At 36.6% G+C, this 20,409-nt stretch overlaps 1 protein-coding gene and 1 long non-coding RNA gene across 3 annotated transcripts; one reads left to right on the forward strand and one right to left on the reverse strand.

Annotated features, from left to right (window-relative positions):
- Positions 1 to 18: 18 nt before the first annotated feature.
- On the forward strand, positions 19 to 16,186 carry DCAF13 (DDB1 and CUL4 associated factor 13). 2 transcript variants are annotated; one of them, XM_026703469.2, is made up of 11 exons: positions 19 to 300; positions 1,198 to 1,397; positions 2,116 to 2,223; positions 3,360 to 3,449; positions 4,303 to 4,458; positions 5,675 to 5,752; positions 6,578 to 6,660; positions 9,049 to 9,213; positions 12,728 to 12,863; positions 14,838 to 15,001; positions 15,991 to 16,186. In XM_026703469.2, the coding sequence occupies exons 1-11, from the start codon at positions 231 to 233 to the stop codon at positions 16,076 to 16,078; spliced, it is 1,338 nt and encodes a 445-aa protein (XP_026559254.2). In that variant the 5' UTR covers positions 19 to 230; the 3' UTR covers positions 16,079 to 16,186. The 2 variants fall into 2 exon arrangements, with proteins under 2 accessions (XP_026559254.2, XP_087787736.1); XM_087931610.1 differs by lacking the exon at positions 19 to 300 and adding an exon at positions 340 to 861 and having other exon boundaries at positions 920 to 1,397.
- LOC148126436 (uncharacterized) lies at positions 7,298 to 19,996 on the reverse strand. The gene is made up of 2 exons (XR_015743280.1): positions 19,936 to 19,996; positions 7,298 to 7,573 (listed from the first exon to the last, which is right to left on the reverse strand). It is a non-coding gene; the product is annotated as an uncharacterized LOC148126436 (long non-coding RNA).
- Positions 19,997 to 20,409: the final 413 nt, after the last annotated feature.

Here is a 20,409-nt window from a genome sequence, read left to right on the forward strand (position 1 = left end):
CGTCCGGGAGGGCGGGACTAAGGGGGACACGTGAGCGCGCGAGGGCGGCCGGCTTCTTTTACCCTTAGCTACACAGAACTCCTTTGGCTTAAGGTTTCTCTCGGGCCTCGGACCTGAGGTAGCACCTCGATCCGGAAGTTCTTCCGGGAGTTTCTCCTTTTTTCCCCACGTGGTGGTGGTGGTGGTGGGTCTTCGGAAGGCGAGTGGACTCCCCCCCGCGTCGGCGGAAAATGAGGGTGAAGGTTCTGAGCAGGAACCCGGACGACTATGTGCGAGAAACCAAGCAGGACCTTCAGCGGGGTGAGCGCGAGAAGAGATGCGGGGGGGGGGGGAAATGGAGCGGGCGGAGTGGGGGTGTCGTTCCCTAGGAAACCGGCAATGGCGCCTCACACCAAGCAGCCGAGTGGGGGGGGGGGGGGAGGCGCGCTCCTAAATGGCTACAATTTAATCCAGAGGTCTCCAAACTTGGCAACTTTAAGACTTGTGGACTTCAACACCCAGAATTCTCCAGCCAGCTAGTTTGGAGACCCCTGGCTTTAATCGGAAATTATGAAGGGGACCTGTTGCTTTCGTCACCAACTTTCTCGCCTGGCCCAGTTCCCGTCAGGCTGAGGAAGATTTTTTTTTTTTTCTGATCTGGAGAATTAATAGGTTGGATTTAGCCTTCTGCCTGAGCCCTGGTCTCCTTTGTCTATAGGCCCCGTTTTTTTAGATAGCGAGGTGCCATCGATGGAGATCAATTCTTGGGGGTGGGGATGTCACCATAATTAGGATTTAAAGATGCACCCTATAAATTGAGAGCCATTTTTGGCTGTAGTGGTTCTGCCTCAGGTACAAAGCAAGTCTATAGTGTTGCCTCAGGTACAAAGCAAGTCTATAGTGTTGCCTCAGGTACAAAGCCTCAGTATTGCTGCCTCAGGTACAAAGCCAGCTGGGTGATTTTGAGCCAGTCACCCCCTTTCAGCTCAAAAAAGGAGGCAGTGGCAAACCATTTCTGAAAAAAAAAAAAAAACTTGCAAAACTTCAGGAACTTGTCCATGCACACATTAAAACATCAAGAATTTGATTGTAAATCTAAGGTGGGAAAAACTTATTTTCCAGGATAATCTTGGGTTAGTCACAAAATCAAAAAAAAAAAAGAGACAATCTTCATGAATGGCAATATGTTTATTTATGTGTTATTCACTTTATTTCTAGTTCCACGAAATTACGATCCGGCATTACATCCATTTGAAATTCCACGGGAATATACAAGGGCGCTAAATGCAACTAAATTAGATCGTATATTTGCGAAACCTTTTCTTGCATCGTTAGATGGCCATAGGGATGGAGTTAATTGCATGGCTAAACATCCAGAGAGCTTGTCTACAGTTCTGTCTGGAGCATGTGATGGAGAGGTAAATGTTACTTTAAGATGACAAGCATATGTTTTCTTAAAGATTGTTGAGTGGTTCATGGAGTTTGCCAACTGTTCTCCTGTGACTTGCTAGGAGTCTGTAGCTTATGGCTGCCGTCATTTTTGTTCTTGTTTTTTTCACTAATGTTGTTCTTTCCTAAGATATAGGTGTGTGACGAAAAAAAAATACAACAGGAAATGTGTGACCTCTAGAAATAATTTCAAGTTATAATAAAAGGGATTTGAAAGCTAATTTTATTTTGTTTTCTAGCCAGCATGGGAAGTATATAGAGATTAAAGGCAATATTATCTGAACAGTTCCCATGTCTTTCCTGCTTATATCCCCAAAGATGTACAAATGTTTAGTTCTGAATTGGATTTGTTTCTATTTCGATTGATGGAAATAAGATGTTAACTGTTGAAAAATTATCAAGTTTCAGCCTTGGGTTTTTGACTTGCATCAATTTAAAATCTTATTTGAAATCTATGGAAAAACTAAACTCTCAAATGAAATGAAATTTAACCATTAGAAAAACTCCCGGATACTCTTCAGCTTTGTTTTTTATTTTTGCTCAACTCCCAGAACGATAGTTTGCTTCTGTTGTTAAATGCTGGTATATATTTAAATATTGTATATTTCCAAATTCCACATGAAGATGAACAGTTGTATTATACACTTCATTATGAATTATGATATAAGCATGTCATTGATTTATAAGGTGAGAATCTGGAACTTGATGAAGCGTGTATGCATCCGTACATTGCAAGCACATGAAGGCTTTGTAAGAGGAATGTGTACCCGTTTTTGTGGCACCTCTTTCTTCACTGTGAGTAATTTTGGGAATTAAGGAGTAATATTTATTGCTTATTGTTGCTTTTTTCTATGTTTTGTGCAGCATTTTGTTGAGCTTATAGTTTATACATTGTAGCACTTTTCATCTCCAATTCCTAATTCTTACTATAGTTTATTTTTTGTGACAATGTTTCACTTTCAATATAAACTCTTCTTCCTGGAAGTATAAAGCAAGTAGTGAGATAAACATACCCTTTTGTGGCAGAACTTGTTCATGTCTTTGAAGTTCCAAAACTAGAAAAAAACAGATAAATGGCTAGATTTCTCTTTGAAGATAAGAGGTAGCTAGAATGGAAAAGTAAATGTGATTTAAACATTTAGTAAATTGTGCAACTGTTAGTTTTGCTTCTCCCTAACAATTTAGTAATTGTATCCTGGTATAATGTTGTATAATGCTTCACTGTAGATAATATAATTCCTGTTTGGTGGGAATATGAATTTATGATAATTTAAAAGCTATTCCATAAAGTACTACGTCTATTAGTCCATTTGGATTTTTTTTTGGATATTGTGTGCTGCTTGATTCAGTGTATTTTTACATAGAATATATCCTACTTTCTTTAGATCTTTCTGGTAAAGTAGTTGTCTTGACTCATGGCATTGATACAGTTCACTACATTGCTTCAGTGAAATATGTTGAATGGATGTTGCTTATTTTTCTGTAAATTTTATTTTATAAAAACACCAAGGTTGTGGAATAAACATCAAATGGAATAAGAGAATATTTCTTCATGTTCAAAACAAAGCAAAAAACAATATGAAAACAAAACGGGCACTGTATTTACTTGATCGGTTGGATTATTTGTATATATTCATAGATCAATATGTTCATTTACACAATGCTTTCAACCTAAAAAGGAAAGGACTGTCTCTAAGGCTATTTCTAAGCATGTGTTATGCTTTGGATTCAAAGCTGAAAAGGTGCATTGTGGATGGCCTTACAGAGCATATATATGACTTGATTGACTGCCTGTGCCCTTTCTAGAGTTTTTTTTAGGCTTCAGAATTGAAGTTTCAGTTGTAGGAATAGAATAGAATAACAGAGTTGTTACATACGTATAAATAGCTGATATTGTAAAAAAGTAATATTTTGTTTTTCCAAATAATTAGGTGGGTGATGATAAAACAGTAAAACACTGGAAAATGGAAGCACCAGCTGATGGGGAAGCAGAAGAACCAATAAATACCATTCTTGGAAAGGTACTAATTATTAATTATGTTTTTTTTTTCTTTAATTTGTTTTGCAATGTACAAACTTAAAACCCTGATTTTCTTCTGTAACTGATTTTTCATTTTCTTTAACAGAAATGAAACAGATTGGTTTAATGTACAGTTGTAAAACTTTCTGGAAGTTCGATTAAGAAAAGAGTCATTGTTTAGCTTAGATTTAACTATTAATTGTAGCAGCAGCTATTAAAACCAACTGTAGCTGCTCATTTGGGATTTGTTTTTAAATTGTTGTAGGTTTGTATGACCATATAGCTAAAACCTGAATCTCTCCAGCTATTTTGAATTATAGTTACTATAATATTTTGTTATTAGCCATGTTAGCTCAGTTGGTGGGCACTGAAATTTGTTGTCTGGAAGGCATAGGTTATGCACACAGATGAATCATTCTAATATTGGATTCACTAAAATGCCAAAGGTCTGAATTATTTGTGTTATGCTATGTAGTGGTAGTATAATGTATATAATTTAAAAATCTTCCAAGTGAGCTTAATATTTATACAGTTATTACAGTATTTTAAATGTAAGGAAAGAGGCTACTGTATATGCTTCTTGGAGCTATGGATAGGTTCAAGAATTAATGAGAGGAATCAAATCTGTAAACTCCCTTCTGTTCTCAGATGAGCCAGTTGCCATGATGATGGCAATCTCTTGGACTGTAGTTTGTTATAAAAGAAATGGCTTTTGCCATATAGAGACAGTTAAAAGAACTATTAGCAGATCCTTCACAAAAAAAATTCTTTGCTCAAACTGTTACTAATGTCTTTGATCTAAAATCTTTGACTATTATATCAGTAGTTGGTTCTGTTTTTTTTATATTTTCAAGACAGTGTACACTGGAATTGATCATCATTGGAAGAAACCTATATTTGCTACTTGTGGTCATCAGGTTGATATATGGGATGAGCAGAGAACAAGTCCTATATGCTCTTTGACTTGGGGAGTCGATAGCATAAACAGTGTTAAATTCAATCCAATTGAGGTAATAATTTCATTAGTGTATATATGATGCCAAAATTATTTTCATTAAATAATACTAGCAACATAGATACAGCCATAAACCCTGTCTGCCACAGGAATTAAAGGTAAACCTTTATAAATAAAGCTGAAGGAGAATGGGAGAGCTTAAAAGCTGATTAAATAAATTTATCTGAATAGAACAGTCTTCAAACTGAACAGTTCTTAAGGGTCTTTATAGTTATGGTCATTATTCAGCAGGTGTAGTTTTACATCTTTTAAAAAAATAATTTATTTAAGGAAGGATACAGTTTAGTTTGCAAAAATAAATCTAACAGCTAAGCTGAATTAATTTTAACTTGGGAATCATGGATAGCAAACTATGATAGGATCAAATATTAAGATTTTTAAAATGGTGGCAGAGTAGCTTGCTAAATAGCAATAATAAAGGTTTGCATAAAGAAGAGCAATACAATTAAAAGTTGGGAAATGAAGAGATGTATACAAACCTCATGGCAAGTGAATGCAGGGCAGTGTTTCACAAAAAATAATCTTATGTTTGCTTACTCTGTACTCATTACAAAGTTCCCAGTGTAGGAATGTGTAGGACCTATAGTTTGCATGAATTATAAAGTCTGGTAACAATCTGCTCCCGTTCATGAGAAAGGGGAATAAGTGTGTTGCCACACTGTCCTTTTCATTGCTGTCCAACTGTAGAAGGTGAATGTCTGCAACAAGACGAGGGAACAGGAGGAGCCCTAGCTTATCACTTTAGCTTGAGAGCAGTGAGGCTTAAAAATAATATGTGCGGATAGAGTTTCATTTGTGAATCCTGCATTTTTCTAGAATCCTGTTCTCACTGAAGTACTATTTGGGGAATATAAGAAAGCCTATCTTCTTTACACAAGAACAGTTGAAAAATGGGTGAAGGATTATTATTGGCAGTATGAGTACTTAGAAAATGTTTGAGTTTAATCCTTCTTACTTGCTCTTTTTTAAGCAACATAGTTTTTTTAAAGATCAGCTGTTTTGCATACACATCTTTGAAAGGTTTACTTATTGAAGGATATGAATGTTAGTTAAAATAGGTCATTTACATATTACATCTCTTTTTGATTAATTCAGTTACATTTAAGAAATTCATTTCCTAAGTAATATTTAAACAGTAATGCAATTATAATCAAATTCTAATTCTGTAAACCTCCGTATGTGACATACAGTTATTAAATAATTATTTTCAGATGAATCTTTTGGGAAGCTGTACTTCAGACAGAAATATTGTGCTGTATGATATGAGACAATCAACTGCCCTAAAGAAGGTAATAGATATGCTCTTAAAAATGCCCATTTGCAGGGAAGTATATTAATTGTGCTGAATACTGTTTCGTTTTGATATTTGCATAGATTCTATGCTTGCTAGCCATGCCACTGTGCCAGCCATTTACACACCACCGCACACCCTCCTTGATCATTGCCTCACTTCCCATGTGCGCCCTACCCAACAGTCAGCACACCTCCTTTGCACCCTCCTTGAGCCTCAATGCATTATGTGCAATTCATTATGTTTTCCTCACACCCTTGTCATCTCCCTGAGTCTCACTGTACCTTTCTCAGTCCCTTCCCATCCAGCAGCTGCCAATTGTTGAGCTCCCGCTGGCTTCTACAGTTGGAGTTATGCTTTATAGTCACATCACTTAGCAACAGAAATTCCAGTCCTAATTGCTATCGTAAATTGAGGACTACCAGTAATTACATTATTATGCTGTACCTTTTTATCTGAGTTTTATGACATATCTGGATAAGGTGATTCTTGATGCTTTCACCAGCATGACAGGTTGTATAGATCGCACAGTTCTTTAACCAGTATCCGTGCATTCGCTTAATGTTTATTTATTTGGTTTCTATCCTGCCTTTGGTCAATTCAAGGTGGCATATTTAACTAGTGCTCCTGCCTATATTCTCCGCAACAGCAGCACTCTGTATGGTGGTTGGGCTGAGAGAGAACAACTAACCCAGAGTAATAATTATTACTCTGTACTGCTTTGTACTACTATACAGTTTATTTGTAATGTATAGTTTATTGTGATAAACAGTACAATTCTATTGATTTTTTTTTCTACTTTATAATATTTACATTTTCTCAGGTTATTTTGGATATGAGAACAAATACACTTTGCTGGAATCCTATGGAAGCTTTCATTTTCACTGCAGCAAATGAGGATTACAAGTAAGAAATACTGATTTTGCTTGCTCTAAGTTTTGACTGCTTTAGGTATTCAGAAGGTGTGTAAAAGTTGACACATTAATAAATAATATTTTTAATTTGCTCCATAACAAATGTTTTCTTGAGAGATTGTGTTAAAAAGAGAACATAAACACAGTGTAATCTGATTGATTAGGAAATTATTTCTATTAAAATACTATGGCATTTTAAACTCCAGCTAGAGTCTGAGGAACTATTTCCAATATTTTATTCTCTTTGCTGAATGAAGATACTTGATATTGTTAGCAACAAATTGGTAATTTAAACATTGATATAATTAGAAATGTACATTACAGTTACAAATAAAATACTGATCAGGACATTTAAATGGAAGCAGTACAAGAACAAATATCAGTGGAATGGATTTACCAACAGGTGTATTTCTGATGAAACCTACTTTGAGAGGATATCAAATTCAGAAAAACTCTACTCAGTAATGTTATTATTAAAAATTAAAAAAACCCGTATCCCTGATCTAGCACTTGGTCTTGGTGGAGGGGGAGCAAATGCTATTTTATCTCTAGCTGTCAAATCTTGATTGGTAAGGGATAGTCCTTGTCAATCCTTTTGAGACCAGAATAGAAAATAGAAGCCATAAGAATTTTTGGAACTTGCTTTAATGTTACAATATAATAACAGAATCTTGAAACCCTGACTTTTCCCCTCCCATTTATGCCAAGGAAAATTAAAGTGGGGCAACCTTGAGTTTCTTCTTCAGTCTCTTGTATTTATCATCTAAACTGAGGATTTGGTAATGGCTGTTGTCGACTCTCTTCAAAGCTATCTTCATAACCCTCTACAGTCCTTGGCCTCAGGTGCAGATCCATTTTGTTAGTTCATTGTGGTCAAGAAAGTAATCCATTAACATGTATCAGATCTAAAAGGTAAAAGCAATAGTTTGAACTGAGTCTATGATATAATATTGGTGCACCAGGATCGTGTTAGTATCTGAATTGCCACATTCTGTGTCAGTGGAAAGTTTTGAACACTACAAGTAGCCCTTGACCTATGGCCACTCATTCAGTGATTATTTGAAGTTATGATGCTGCTGAATGAATGGCGGTTATGACAAGTTCTTACAGTTCTGGCCATCCCAGTAGCTCCATATTACATAATCATGATCTGGGTATTCGTTATCTGTTCGCACTTCGGACTGATTGCAAAGCACCTCCTGATTGTGGGATCGCCATTTACAACCTGGAAGTCAGTGGGGAAGCTGGCAGGGAAACTTGAAGTCGCTGGTGTAAGTCTCTCCCACCTGCAAAACCTGCAGATACTCTGTTGGAGCTGCTATTGCCACTTGCACATCCCTGTATACCCTCCCCAACCCTCACTTTCTCTCCCCTGCCTTTTGTGTACCCTCCCTGACCCGGGTGGTGCTAATTGCACATCCTCCTGACTCATGCAGTGCCTCTTGTGCATCCTCCCACATACTTTCCCTCTCTGGTCTTTGCATATCTTCCCCAACCAGGGCTGTGACTGTTGCACTTTGAGAAGCACCTGTATTGAGAAACAGTCCATATATAAGATTTCCCATGTCGCACTGCCTTAGATACTCACTCTATTTTATATTCTAAATTCTCTGCTGCAATGAACTCTTATTTTTTTCTAAATTGGCTATGTATCAGGATTCCACATAAGCTGAAAACTCAAATGTATTTGGGAAAGAGATTTGTGTCCTTTTATTTAAATAGGCAAGCTGAAATTCACTTCAAGCTAAGTTACTTCAAGGGCATATTTCTTGCCAACAAATGATTTATCTCTGTCTTCCAGAATCCGTTATCTTCTCAATCTAATTTTGGGATTTCCCAAAATGGGAAATGACAAGTTAATAGCTAACTAGATCCAGCCATGCTTAGGTTTTTGAGATCAGTGAAAAACAGCTGAGTGCTGCCACTTTGCTGGGTTCTATTCAAGCAGAATATGAGAAATGCTGATAAAGTTTCCTCTTCTAATTCCAAAGTATGTGGTCCTCTATCAAAGCAGATATATTTTTTTCTATTCCTCATGCTTACTTGAATTTCAGTGACAGCTTAAGAGTATTATTTCCAAACCAATTTAGGGGTTAGCCCAAAATCTAGCAGAATAGTTGAATTTAAGGCAGTTTAGATTTGACAATAATTCTGCTCACTTAATATGAAAGTGGAAGTATTCTCAGTTTCCTAGTTCATTAACCAGTCAGTCCTAAATCAAGAACATTTTCATGATAACTTAGATATATTTTCCCAAACAGATTTCAGCTATTTTTTTAAAAAAAAGATTTGTTTAATGTGGACTAGAGGCACTGTTCTGATAAGTAATCAATTATAAAATAATTAGAAGTAATACTTTTAACTTTGTTTCTTCCTGCAGCTTATATACTTTTGATATGCGGTTCCTTGGCAAGGCTTTAATGGTTCATATGAACCATGTGTCTGCAGTTCTGGATGTGGATTACTCCCCTACAGGAAAAGAATTTGTGTCTGCCAGCTTTGATAAATCTATTCGCATTTTTCCTGTAGATAAAGGTCATAGCAGGTCAGTGAATTTTTTGTAATAATTACACTTTTGGAGTTTGTCCTTTGCTGCCAGTTTTAATTATCTCAATTTCTTTTTAATATATTGAATATCTTGTAAAGATATAGCAATAGCAGACTTATATACCTCTTCACGGTGCTTTGCAGCCTTCTCTAGGCGGTTTACAGAGTCAGCATATTGCCCCAACAATCTGGGTCCTCATTTTATCGACCTCGGAAGGATGAAAGGGCAAGTCAACCTTGACTGGTGAGAATCGAACTGCCAAACTGCAGGCAGCCGGTAGTCAGCAGAATTAGCTTGAAGTACTGCCTTCTAACCACTGTGCCACATGGCTCCTTGTGAAATATTTACGGGTGCATTTTAGTGTTTTGTTCTGCTATTCATTGATACTGTTATAAAAATGGCTAAAATGTTTTGGGTTCAGAAATCTTCTGATTTGTTCCATGTGTCTAATACAGAGTGAACTAGCATAGGACAGAATCCAGCGGTGTAGATAATTTGTATTTACTCAGGATTTTTTGTTTTTTTCAGCATGATTCCAACTATGCCATATAAATTACCAGTCAAGAAAGTTAAGCTATTGTTAAGTGCAATCTAACTATTGCTAAGTGGAGGAATTTAGATGCTGACTGCTGAAATGGGCACTAAGATCAATTTCATATCTGGAGGAAATAGAAGATATGGTTTGCTTATTGAAAGGGTTACATGCTGATGAATCAGCAGCACAGTGTGCACAAAGTTGTAATGGATGTAGAGATTTAATACAGATTTTTCAACAAGACTTTCAAGCTGTCATCTGTATTTTTTCATGCTTTTGCAGTTAGTGCTGTTGGCATGATTGCTGCAGCTGTGTAGAATGTAGGTTTTATGATATATGCGCTTAGGGCACAGGAAATCTCATAAAGAAGACTCGCATTCATAGTGTGATTTTGCATTAATATTTTAAAATAGTTTATATCAGCTGGCTTCTAGAATACAGATCAGAAACAACTAAATAAAAATTGGAAGCAGTTTTGCTAATTTCTTTCTTAAAATGTTTTGAGATGTCTTTTACAGTTAATTTCAGCTTGGGAACAAATAGAGCTTCTAAAGAATTCTTCAATATGCTTATATCCATACTCTCATTTGGGAGTTTCTTCTTGAAATTTTTCAAGGCTCTACTATGTTTTTGACAATATCCCTTCAAAAGCTTTGGGTCTCATAAATATGCATAACTCTATACATAGCAAAAGCATGTTAAATTTATGGATTTAATTATATAGGTTTTTATCATAGTGCTCTTGCCCCAGATGCCAGGGCTTATTTTATGTTCCTAATTAAACTCTGAATGTGAAACTTTAGAAGTCAGAAGAAACAAGACATACTTTGTTTATTAATTTTATTAAGAGCTTTTGGTAAATGAGCCAGATGTTTGAGTGATTAAATGAAAGAATCAGTTTATTCATCCCTATGATATTCTATTACAGGTGTCCTTTATAAGTAATTTGTTTTCAAAACCCGTTAGAAGAACAAAATGTTTTTTAAAAGAGGAATAGTTGGTTTTGCTAGATCAGTTCCAACATTTTTTAAAAATTTCTTACATGGCTGCCTATCTTAAAGCCTGAATGGCTCACAACCAAGGATGGACAATATATAACAACAGTAATATAAAAAAACAGTAAAACAAAAAAGAAAACTCTGGCACCATAAATAAACTTTCTGAAGCAGCCCACAGTATGTGCATCGCATGCCAAGCACACACTATCTGAATGCTTAGGAGAAAATGCTTTTCAGGCTTAAAGGGTAGTGACTATTAGAATTCAGAGAGAAGGATGTTGCATAGGGCAGGGGGTTGCCATGGAAAATGCACTCTTCCTGGGTCCTATAAGATGGCAGCATTTAAAGGAAGGGACCAGGAGTATACCGACCCTACCTGAAATGAAAAGATGAAAGGAAATGTCCTCAGGGAAAGATGCTCCTGCAAATAACCTGGTTCCATGCTATAAACAAATAGTTTTCACTTAATGATCCCAATAAAGGTTGACCCTAATCAATGAATCCCATATGGTCATTAGGTGAGGATTTATCTGGATCCAAGCTACTCTTGGAAGAAAGGAAAGAACTATACCATTTCCCCTCCATCTATATATCTCCCCTCCCCTGCCCTTTAGGCTGTGCCTGCATTCTATTGCCAGCTGCCCCTCTTGCCTGGCCCTGTACCATGGGCCACTACAAACTGGGGTCTTCTTTTGTGCCGTTGCAGCCTTCTTTCAGACCAGTCTCCTTTTGCTGGCTGACCAAGGCCTTCTTTCATAAGGCATAAGAAAATTGGATATTAATTTGTTACTAAGGAAGTAATGACTATTATAAAATATATCATTTGTTTAATATTAGACTGGTTTTAAGAGGGCATCCTTGAAATGAGGTTTTTAATGGTTGTATGAAAGTTGAAAATGTTATGGAATGGTTATGCTCATTCTCAACATAGTTATCATCTATATGTATAAAAGCTAAATACCACGCACGCATCATCACAAAATCTCCACAACCATAAAGCCTTCAAACCTGAAATTTGGCATGTATGTTTCTCTTGGCTTCTAGGTGCTCACTAAAAAAGGACTTTTTGAAATGATAATCAGAGCATTAGTTTTTTGTATTTTATTAGCATGCTCTGATGCTAAGGAATTCTACTCCCCTTCCCCACCTGCAAATAAATTTGTTCCAAATGCAGAACACAAGCAGAGGAGTTTCAGTTTCAGTTGCACAGCAGGAACCAGCTTTAGTACAGAACAGTTGAGCTAAGCCAGGCCCAGGCTCCTTGCTGTCTCCTCCTTGCTCACAAAGCAAATACTGTTTCAGTTTGATTGTTTCCGTTTCCAAACAGCCCTCTCACACACTGACAGGACACTAGCCAGATGAATACCAATGGATGCTGCTAGGCAGAGGCACAATTCCCCCCCACCTTATTTTTCTTCCCCAAAACTAAGCCCCATCACATAGTTTCGTACGGGTATAGAGCTAGTAATCAATATAATTGATTATTTTCACAGAAGCCAAAACAAAAGCTGAAATGTAAGGCAAATATGGAATTGAGTTAACAAATAGCTGCTCTTTTGTATCCTCACTTTTCTGCTCACTAATAAAAACACCTTTAATAATAAAAGCTGGTTAATTTCTCTGAATCTCTTAATTTTCTCTAAAATTATTTTATTCGATTTCAAACAAAGAAATAGATTATTACCAACCCACCTGTTCGTATCTATTATTTTGACTTTTTAACTTCAGGTATTTGCCTGATAATAGAAATCAGTATAATTAGATAATTTTTAGAAATATTAGAGTTGCATAGCTATTAGGATAAATCTGTAAAAAGTGCTTGGTATCACAAATGTAACATCTTTCATATGCTACTTATATGCTTCTGCACCATTCCAATCACACTTTGGAGCTGAATCCAAAAAGCTGTACAATGCTGTAAAAATATCATAAAATATTTCTAATTAAAAGGAAAACAAACTATTTTTTCTATTCTTAGGGAGGTTTATCATACAAAGAGAATGCAACATGTCATCACTGTCAAATGGACATCAGACAATAAATACATTTTGTGTGGCTCTGATGAAATGAACATTCGTTTGTGGAAAGCAAATGCTTCTGAAAAGCTGGGTGTGGTAAGTAACTGCAAATTCATTGTTAGCCTTAAAGCAAACTTGGTTGTTAACCTTAAATCTTGGTAATAACCATAATTCATTGTAATTATTTTGTCTTAAACAAGAGAGTATTTTTGGGCTAGTGGTTAAAGCATTAGGCTAGAAAACCAGGAGACTGCAAGTTTTACTCCCACCTTAGGAATGAAAGCCAGCTTTGGGTCAATCATAGTTTGCTATGGAATTCCATCTCATCTACGTAAGAGTCTGCCAGTGCCATGTATTTGCTGCTACTTTAGAGTGGTTGGGGTCTTGTAGTATTCTGATTTTTTTTAGGTTGTAGATCTTAAGGGTATGGACGGTATTGTGGAGAAACAAAAGCAGTTGATTGCCTTCTTGATTGCCTTGCCTTTCTTGACTGATCAAATAGTCTGGAATTGGCTTCTTGGTTAAGCAGAGTGATTTGTACCTCCTTGAGCATAGCACATGTTCCTAAAAGAGGCAGTCATAAAGTTCTTGGTAAGAGGCCTCCCTTGACCCAATGATAAAGTAATATAGACCCAATCTATTTCATTTTTTGGACAAAATGATTAAAAGACAATGATAAACTGACTTCCCGGCTCCATATGCACCTGGATGAAACTGATTCACTGGTTCCATTTCAGGCAAGATTTTGTCCAAAAGATGGTAGTCTTCACTATGACTGTTCATTTAACAATGGTTCCAAATTATCTTGGCCTCAGAAAAGGTGATTTATGATATGCCTTTGAAGTTATGACTGTCAACACTCCAATTGTCACATGATCACAATTTCGGTACCTGGCATCTGGTTCAGATTTGTGATGCTTACAGCCTCCAGACCATAAAGCACCCTTCCTGAGGCTGTCATAACTTTGAATGGCTGTTAAATAACTGGTCATGTATCGGGGATTACCTGTAAACATAATCTGTTGAATTTTGGAGACTTGTGTGTCATCTTAATTTATTATCTTTAGAAGTTGCCTAGAATTTTTATAATATTGGCAGCATATAAATAATGGAAATAAATAAAAGCTGGTATAAATGTTGCAATATGAAGTGCTACCTTGCAAATTACAAGCCCTTGTTAAAATAGGCTTGTCTGGGCTTACAAATTTGGTCACTGATTGTTTAAGAGCTCACTCTTACTCTTCTATATGCTTCATTTCATAATTAGAATGAGCAGTATCAAGTCAGACGTGCTGTGAATATTTTTAAAAAGGCTAATTCCTTTGAAAGAAATAGTGTTGTGTCAGCTACCATTTTAATGTAATTGCCTTTAATTAAAATGAAAACCTTTTAATTTGGATTGTATTGACATTTTGCACAATAGGGATGATTGAAATATACTGCTGACTAAGCAAAAGAAATGAAATACGATGGGTGGTGGAAAATACCTCCTACAGCTAATAAAGGTTAATGTTTAGTCTGTCTCTCTAAATGAGCAGTTTTTGAAAAAGAATTATATTTCTTCTGCTTGAGAGCTAGGTTAAATCTAGTTGGACTTTGAGGTATATTCTGCATCATTCTGATGATCAAAATAAGGACTTTTTCTCATTTAACATAGTTAAATCAGGGATTTATCAACCAGGCTAAGCAGAATGAAGTAGATTGACTTTTATTGAATTTAAGCTTTCTATTGGAATAAAGATAATCAAAGATGTATAACTCAGAGATTTTCCCTGTTAAAATCAATTTTTTTGAATTCAGTATAAATGTATAACTATCCCTCCCTCCCTCCCTCCCCCTCCTTCCTTCCTTCTCTCTCCCTCCTTCCCTCCCTCCTATCAGTGTCCAATTTAAGATTTATTTGCCAAGTATTACTTTGTGCTATCCTTTGAGATCTTGCAGTTCCATGACTTTATCCAGTGTATAGAAGGTAATAAGATTTCATGAAATATTGCACATTCATAAATCTGTTCTGGTATTTTGGAATTCATCATTGTTAAATATGTTTTAATATTATGATTTTTCCCCTAGCTTACTCCTCGAGAGAGAGCTGCTATTAACTATAATCAGAAACTGAAAGAAAAATTCCAGCATCATCCCCAGATCAAACGTATAAATCGCCATCGTCACTTACCGAAGATGATCTATAGTCAAGCCAAAGAGCTACGCATCATGAAAGAAGCTCGTCGGCGAAAGTATGTTTTATTTAATTTTTTAAAATTGAATGTATTCTATTATTCTTTCCATTTGCCTATTTACTTTTGAATGGACTGTAGAATTCTCTAGAGAGACTTTTCCAGTTGGCTATAAAACTAATCTGACAGTAACATGCTTTGATTTATTAGATGTATTTCTAAAGTATAGGACGTTGGATTGGACAATACATTGTTTCTTTTCCAAGCTTAATTCCATAATAACATATATTCGCTGAAACAATTAGTTGGAGTATCTAAGTCAATAGGATAGAAATAATTAGCTTGGCCATGTTGAGGGAATTAGAAGGGGATGACAATGGATAATGAAGGGGAATAGGATCAGAGTCATTACTGGAATGTCCTGGAAGAACGACAGGTTATTATGAGAGACAGATTGAGATGGTCAGCACTTGCCCATGCAGTCATCAGAATTGAAATCTGATGTGATGGTATCTGTGTAAGAATCTAATGGCTAACTTAATCTCCAAATAGAGCTTCAGCTTTTCTTTAGGTTACCCAATCAGATTCATCCTATTAATTAAATTGAGGTGGGAAGGACAGCAAAAAGGACAATGGACTCCTTGAGCTCTTGTTCTGATACCACATAAATTAATGCTGTTCAGGTAGCAGTAGATGCCATGCCATCTTTTTTAATTACCTGAATAGAATTCATCTGTTAATTTAATCATCTTTTGTACAAATGGGAGATGTTATCTTTGAACAAGAGCTATATTAGCCCAGCGCACAGCATATATAGAAGAATATTGACGATATATTCCTAATTTTATTTTAATTTTAATTGAATCTGCCCTGAATGTTTCAAAATTTATATCTTTTCCAGGATCATAATCTAGTACCTAATATATTAAATGTATTAATTGTATTCCAAGTATAATAATACATTGTGATATATGAATATTTGTTATGTAGTAGTAACTTTATTTTCTAAGCAATGAAATATATAAATATATTTTAATGTCTCTTTCCAGGGAACTGAACCGTCGCAAACATAGCAAGCCTGGATCTATACCACTTGTGTCAGAAAAGCAGAAACACATTATGGCTGTAGTAAAATAATAATATATAAAATTACTAGGGTACTAAATTCCTATGGACATGATTTATATATGATATATATATATTTGTTGATATTATGAAAATAATAAATTGTGACTTTAGTTGCTATAGTGTGGCTAATTGTGGTATCTTTATAGTATTTACAAGCTGCATCGCTTGTAAAGAACGAGAGTGAAAGTATCTAAAAAAGTATATGCAAATTCTGCATACTAGCAACTAGAAGAGACAGAACTAATGTCAGCTTTGGAAAGCTGCAATAAGTTTTCCAAAATGCTAAATTGTAGCATCTTAAAAGAATGTGAACAAAAGTATTTTTAGATTGGCAAACTCGCTTCCAAAATATTGGGGCACCATTTAATTAAAAAAAACAACCCTGTGTGAAGCCCCTTTCTATTGTAAGCTATGTATCCTGATTCAACCTATCAAATAAGGTACAGGTAATCCTCAACTTATAACCACAACTGAGCCCAAAATTTTTGTTGATAAGCAAGACATTTTTAAAGTGAATTTTGCCACATTTCATAACCTTTCTTGCCCCAGTTGTTAAATGAATCATTGCAACTGTTAAATTAGTAACACTGTTGTTAATTGACTCATTTTACCGCAACCATCATGCCATGTGCCAAACATCCAAATTTTGATCATGTGATTCTGGGCATGGTGCAATGGTCATAACTTTGAAAAACATCATAAGTCACTTTTTTCAGTGCCATTGTAACTTTGAACGGTCATTAATGGTTGTCTGTATTTTTATTTTGTGTATATGTTAATAAAACTTTAGTTGAATAGAAATGTATACCTCTGATATGTAAAATGTGGAATAGTTATTAATATTTTGCATATCATCATTGCCAATATTTTATTTTAGCTGTTGATCCATTTATAGCACAATACTGAAATTAATAACAGATTCTCTAAAGTTTAAGAGGTTAGGCAGGATCTTAATTTTTGGCTATATTATTTTCAGAAATAAGATTGAAAAATGTTAAGTATGCACGAATTAGAGAATATTAATATTTTTTACTTTTATACTAGATCAAATCATCTACCTAACATAGTCATGAAAATACTGTATTCAGAGATTGGCATGCCATTCCTTTCTATGACTTAATCCAGATTCCGTCCTCAGTTATAAATCTTGCTCAAGCCTGAGATTTTCTTTGAAACTTTCCATATCCAGAGTTGGCCATCTAAAATCGAACAATTATTCTTTGGGCTAGCATGCAATTAAAGTTTTAAATAATTTGTCTTATGTAACAGATGATATCACAATTGTTTTCTTGCTTATCACCTGGAAAACAGCTGTTTATTTGAACTTCAAATTTAAATTTTAGCAAATTATTTAATCCTATATTAACTGCATATTTTTATTTTTAATTTATTTTTATTAAATATTACTAAGATAAACTAAAATATAAAAGTAAAAAACATGCAAATAAGAATTGGAAGAAACTATAACATATATACAATAATATATGTATGTGTATTCCCAAACTTTTGTAAAGTACTATATTATACATCTGGAAACAAAAACTAAGGTGTTATTAAACAACTCTAAGAAAATTTGGAAAGCTCATAATACTTAAAGTTAATATATAAAGTTTATGTATTTAATATTGTGGAGAAAAGCAAAAAAAATTTAACAGTCACATTCTGGTGAAATGACTTAACTTAACCAACACATATACTATATATTGTATAAATAGCTACATTAATTGGGGAATACAATTTGTTCAAAATAAATAGAAGTTCAAGAAAAGAGTGGCACTGTGTATTAAACATACACATCTATTCAAAAATTCAAGTTAAAGAATGTTGATAGAGATTACATTTTCAAAAAATGAAGTGTAAATCTTTCAAACAGGATTTCAATTAGTCCAATTTTTATGGGAGAAAACCTCTTGCCAAGTATGGTTCTTCCTAACGTGCCTTGTTGAGATCTCTTCGGAGGGTGGATGATGAATCCTACATTATGGTATCAACTCTACTCCCTAATACTGGTGTGTAACGTGATAAAATGTCTATTTCCAGAGCTAGCACTGATGCATGTTTTATCATTTTGATGTCATAAAGTGAAAGTGAAACCAGTTTTTTTTCATCTGTAAAAATATTTCTGCACTAAGGATGGGGTGATTAACAAACATTTACAAGCAAGATTTGTCTTTGAGTATAAAAGGCTAACATTTTGATTAATTAAAAGCACAGCCAGCTATCAGGTCAAAATGAATTGGTGAAAAAGTTTCTAAATTTTGTACTTTATGTACAATGGCATACCTTGTTATCCTTAAGTTTTGATACATTGTAGACTTTTGTATCAACTTAGGGGAAAGTTTCAGAATTGCAGTCTTCAATGTAACAAGCCAGTTTTCATGCAGCACTCAAGGTTTAAACTTTGAGTTCTTCAGCTTGAGCAGAGATAAATCAGATTTATGGACAAAAGATTGCAATTTATACTTAAGCTCTTCAGTTGTCCCATAACTTGATTTTGACTAGTGAGTGTTGTTTTAGGGCCAAATACCCAAAAGTTGCACATTAATTATGTGCCATCAAGTCATTGTGTTTCTTAATGACCCCATTTAGATCAGGTTCCCAAATTATCAGGGACACCTCCCTTTGAGAGGTACATAGAGTCCAGGCGTGAAGAACCTTTCAGTTGTACATTGTTACAATAAATCAACCTATCAAAAATTACTAGTTTCAGGTGAGTTATATAGTAGTGGAGAAGGCACAACCTTTGCTTTTTACTAAAAATAAAATTTCATTGTATAGTTTTCATTGTTCATTTGTATTCATTTGGTGTTTGCACTGTTAGGGGAAAGTTATACATTTAAGATTACACTTAAGATTACGATGGTAAAAAGTTTAGGAACTCCTGACTTAGGTTTAATTCACAACCATCCTTACCCTGGTCATTCAATTCTCCCACCTCTGCATTATAGTTACTACTGTGTAACTGAAGCCCTCTCGGTTGCTGCTAATCATCTTCTCTTTCCTTCCACTTGTCGCAGCACCTTAGCAACTTTAAAACTTGTGGACTTCAATTCCCAGAATTCCTCAGCCAGCTTTTTTTCTGGGAGTTGAAGTCCGCAAATCTTAAAGTTCTAGAAAGCCAGATCTGTCCAAATGAATCCCCCAAAGCAACCGATGCTGCTTTATATAATCCTAAATGCAGATTAACACTGTCGGACTATTTACAAAGTCTGCACTACTATTGCTAATAATCTTCTCATGACTCCTTATCACCCATCCCCTCCCACTTGTGATTGTATGACTAACTTTGTTGCTTGTATCCTTACGATTTATATGGACTGTTTCTTAGTATGATTTGATTGCTTATTTTATCCTAAGACGGTCATTAAGTGTTGTAGCTGATGATTCTTGACGAATGAATCTTTTCTTTTATATACACTGAGAGTATCTGCACCAAGAGAAATTCCTTGGGTGTCCAATCACACTTGGCCAATAAAAGAATTCTATTCTATTACAGTCCTTCACCTACCCCTTTTTTATACCTCTTCCCCAGGCCAAGTAGCAGCTGCCTGCTGCTCCCCGTTAGCCGCCTGCCCGCTTCACTTCGCGCCCGTAAAGGTAAACGTGGCAGAGCGCTTAAACCGAGACTGGCGGCGGATCCGCGTCAAGCTTTGAAGAGTCTCTGAGCTCCCGCTTTGCATCCGCTCCAGGCCCAGCCTCACTCGTAACCTCCCCCGCCCCCCGCAATGCCCAAGCGCGGCGTTTGGGGCCTCTTCCCCCTTCCTCGCTTCCATCTTGATCATCCTTCACGGCCGCAGCGCCGCCTCTTTCTGTTACCGACTCCCCCCCCCCACCTCGGCTCCTCAGTCCCCCCCCGCCTGACTCACATGATTGTTCTCGCAACGCTTCCCTTCCCGGCGGACTTCGCAGGGAATCGACCAACCCCTCCCCTCCCCTCCTCCTCCGCCTCCCACTCACGCCAGGCCCGACCGGCCTGCCTGCCCGCCACTCGCCGCTGCCGGGCGCCCTCCTCCGGCGGCTGGTGGAATCGTCTCCCCCCACCTCTCCTTCCCGCGCCTCGGGCGACGAGGCAGAAACGTGGTTGGCGGTGGCGGCGGGGAGGGGACGCGCGCGGGAGCTGCGGCGGCGGCGGCGGCGGGGACGGAGAGAGGGAGGAAGAGCTCGGGGGAGGAAGGCGAGGAGCGGCGCCTTCCCGTGATTCCCGCGCTAATCCGCGCCCCGTCCGCTCCGCTATGCGATGGGTTAGGCGAGCGGCCAGCGACAGCAGCAGCAACAGCAGCAGCGCAAGCGAGAGGCGAGCCGCCGAGCGAAGCAGCCGCGAGGGGCGGCCGCGGCGGCAG

This window comes from Pseudonaja textilis, chromosome 3 (genome assembly GCF_049901715.1).
Source record: "Pseudonaja textilis isolate UNSWEBS1 chromosome 3, rPseTex1.2, whole genome shotgun sequence".
NCBI classification, from domain to species: domain Eukaryota; kingdom Metazoa; phylum Chordata; class Lepidosauria; order Squamata; family Elapidae; genus Pseudonaja; species Pseudonaja textilis.